The 2,500-nt window shown below is 45.0% G+C and overlaps 1 protein-coding gene across 1 annotated transcript in view; it reads left to right on the top strand.

Annotated features, from left to right (window-relative positions):
• Positions 1-2,107: 2,107 nt before the first annotated feature.
• pnp4a (purine nucleoside phosphorylase 4a) overlaps positions 2,108-2,500 on the top strand; it is a 5,635-nt gene continuing 5,242 nt past the window's right edge. Inside the window, exon 1 of the mRNA XM_056606169.1 lies at positions 2,108-2,183. Within this exon, the coding sequence (XP_056462144.1) occupies positions 2,161-2,183 (23 nt within the window). The 5' untranslated portion in view covers positions 2,108-2,160. The remainder of the gene's footprint in view (positions 2,184-2,500) is intronic.

Raw genomic sequence — 2,500 nt, 5'->3', positions numbered from 1 at the left:
ACCACTAGCAGACTGGTGGTCCTGGTATACATCTGGTCTCTGATGGTATACATGTTTATCTGGTATAAGATATACCGTATGATATGATGGTATCTGTCTGGTATTTGAAGTGGGTTTATCGTTGAGTTGCCTGGAGGATATTTCTCTTAATTGATGTGTTCTACAAGACATGAGAAACCGTACGACCTCAGGATTCCAGATGCCTGTTTCTGTCCGAGAGTAAGAGAGACTTCATCTCCAACAGAGACTCACTCATTCACTCATCAGCGCACGCACGCACATACAGGCACGCACACACACACTCACACACGCACGCACGCGCACGCACTCACACACGCACGCACTCACACACACACACGCACTGCATCAGTCACACGGTTTTCAGCAACATCTCTCCAATTAGTGTTGCCTTTTGTCCGCGTCACACACACACACGCACACGCACACACACACACGCCCACACACAGACCTGCTGGTTGTTATGGGTATCCTGAGGTATTTCACGTGACGCGTGTGGATCTGTGACATACTCACACAACCCAGTCGCTGAAACATTCTCAGCATCTGGCGAGGACACAATCCTGTGTGTGTGTGTGTGTGGTTTGTGAGTGTGGATTGTGTGCGACAATAAATATAAATATTGACCATAAATGAAATGTCCTTGTAGGAGAAGACCTGTCACCTTTAACACTGGGGAGTGTATCCAGCTACCATATCCCAATATAACCTGGAGCAGCCTGTGGTTCTACTGGGCAGCTCCCAATAGAACCATTAGCAGACTGGTTCTACTGGGCAGGTCCCAGTACAACCAGTAGCATACCATGGTGGTACTGGGCAGATACCATTTTAGCAAAATAGGTTATACTCGGCAGCTCCCAGTAGAACCAGTCGAAGACTCTGGTAGTACCGGACAGCACCAAGTAGAACCAGTATTATACTAAGAAGCTCCCAGTAGAACCAGTAGAAAACTCTGGTAGTACCGGACAGCATCAAGTAGAACCAGTATTATACTGGTTATACTGGGCAGCTCCCAGTATAACCAGTGGAAGACTCTGGTAGTACCGGACAGCATCAAGTAGAACCAGTATTATACTGGTTATACTGGGCAGCTCCCAGTAGAACCAGTAGAATACTCTGGTATAGTACCGGACAGCTCCAAGTAGAACCAGTATTATACTGGTTCTACTGGGCAGCTCCCAGTAGAACCAGTCGAAGACTCTGGTATAGTACCGGACAGCTCCAAGTAGAACCAGTATTATACTGGTTAGAACCAGTATTATACTGGTTATACTGGACAGCTCCCATTAGAACTGTTAGCAGACGCTGGTTACACTGGCCAGCTACCAGTGTTACCAGTAACAGATCAGTCAGGATTTAGAATTACAAAAATGATACACACACACACACACACACACACACACACACACACATACATGTGCCTATATATATAAACACACATTTACATGTTAACACACACACACACACACACACTCACACAGATGTCACTCTCTCTAAGTCTTATGACTTCAAATCCATCTCACATGCTGGTAAGAGCCGACCTGAAACCAGCACTCACTCTCAATTACTGTGGGTGGGTGGGTGTGTGTGTGTGTGTGTGTGTGTGTGTTTGTGTGTGTGTGTGTGTGTGTGTGTGTGTTTGTGTGCGTGTATAATAAGGTTAGAGCAGGACTGCATTAGCAGTCGGCTGACCTCGGTCACATGACTTTGACATTATTCTGAACATGCCTTCCTGAATTGCTTTGAGTTAACGAACTCTAACTCCCAGAATCCCGCCTCTGGCGCGCCTTTGCAGCACGCTGTCTAATTGGTCGACCAGTGTGAATGGAGGAGGTCGTTAGCCAATCAGACATGATCACATGGTAGGAGGAAATCAATGCCTTGCTCTCTCTCTCTCTCTCTCTCTCTCTCTCTCTCTCTCTCTCTCTCTCTCTCTGTCTCTGTCTCTCTCTCTCTGTCTCTCTCTCTCTCTCTCTCTCTCTCTCTCTCTCTCTCTCTCTCTCTCTCTCTCTCTCTCTGTCTCACCCCGTCAGCATCTTCCATATAAAACACACTGTCCACAGTCTCACTCTCCACAGTCTCACTCCTCAGACACTACCAGGACTCACCCTCATCACACTCATCTTCCTCATCATCCTCAACATGCACAGCAAAGAGCAGATCAAGTAAGATGTGTTTTTATGACGTCATTTGTTCATCTGTGAATGATGCATGAATAGAATATGAACATGTTTTTTTTTGGACAAATAAGAGTTAAAGTGATGTGTTTGTTTTAAAGTGTGAGGCTCTCTGGTCATAAATGATGTTTGATCGTAAACCGACGTCCTAAGTATCAGCAATTGATTAATATTTGATTATTAATACCAATATATTACAAGACCTGTGTGTTACGCAGGTCTTGTAATATAACTAGAAAATGTGTTGAGTGCTGTTGTGTAAAATGATTTTTACGTATATTAAATAAAACGTCATAGAGTGAGAC

The sequence above is a fragment of the Gadus chalcogrammus genome, chromosome 13, assembly GCF_026213295.1.
Source record: "Gadus chalcogrammus isolate NIFS_2021 chromosome 13, NIFS_Gcha_1.0, whole genome shotgun sequence".
Lineage (NCBI taxonomy): Eukaryota > Metazoa > Chordata > Actinopteri > Gadiformes > Gadidae > Gadus > Gadus chalcogrammus.
Note: the sequence above shows the minus strand (reverse complement) of the source record. Positions and strands in the feature narration are given on the sequence as shown.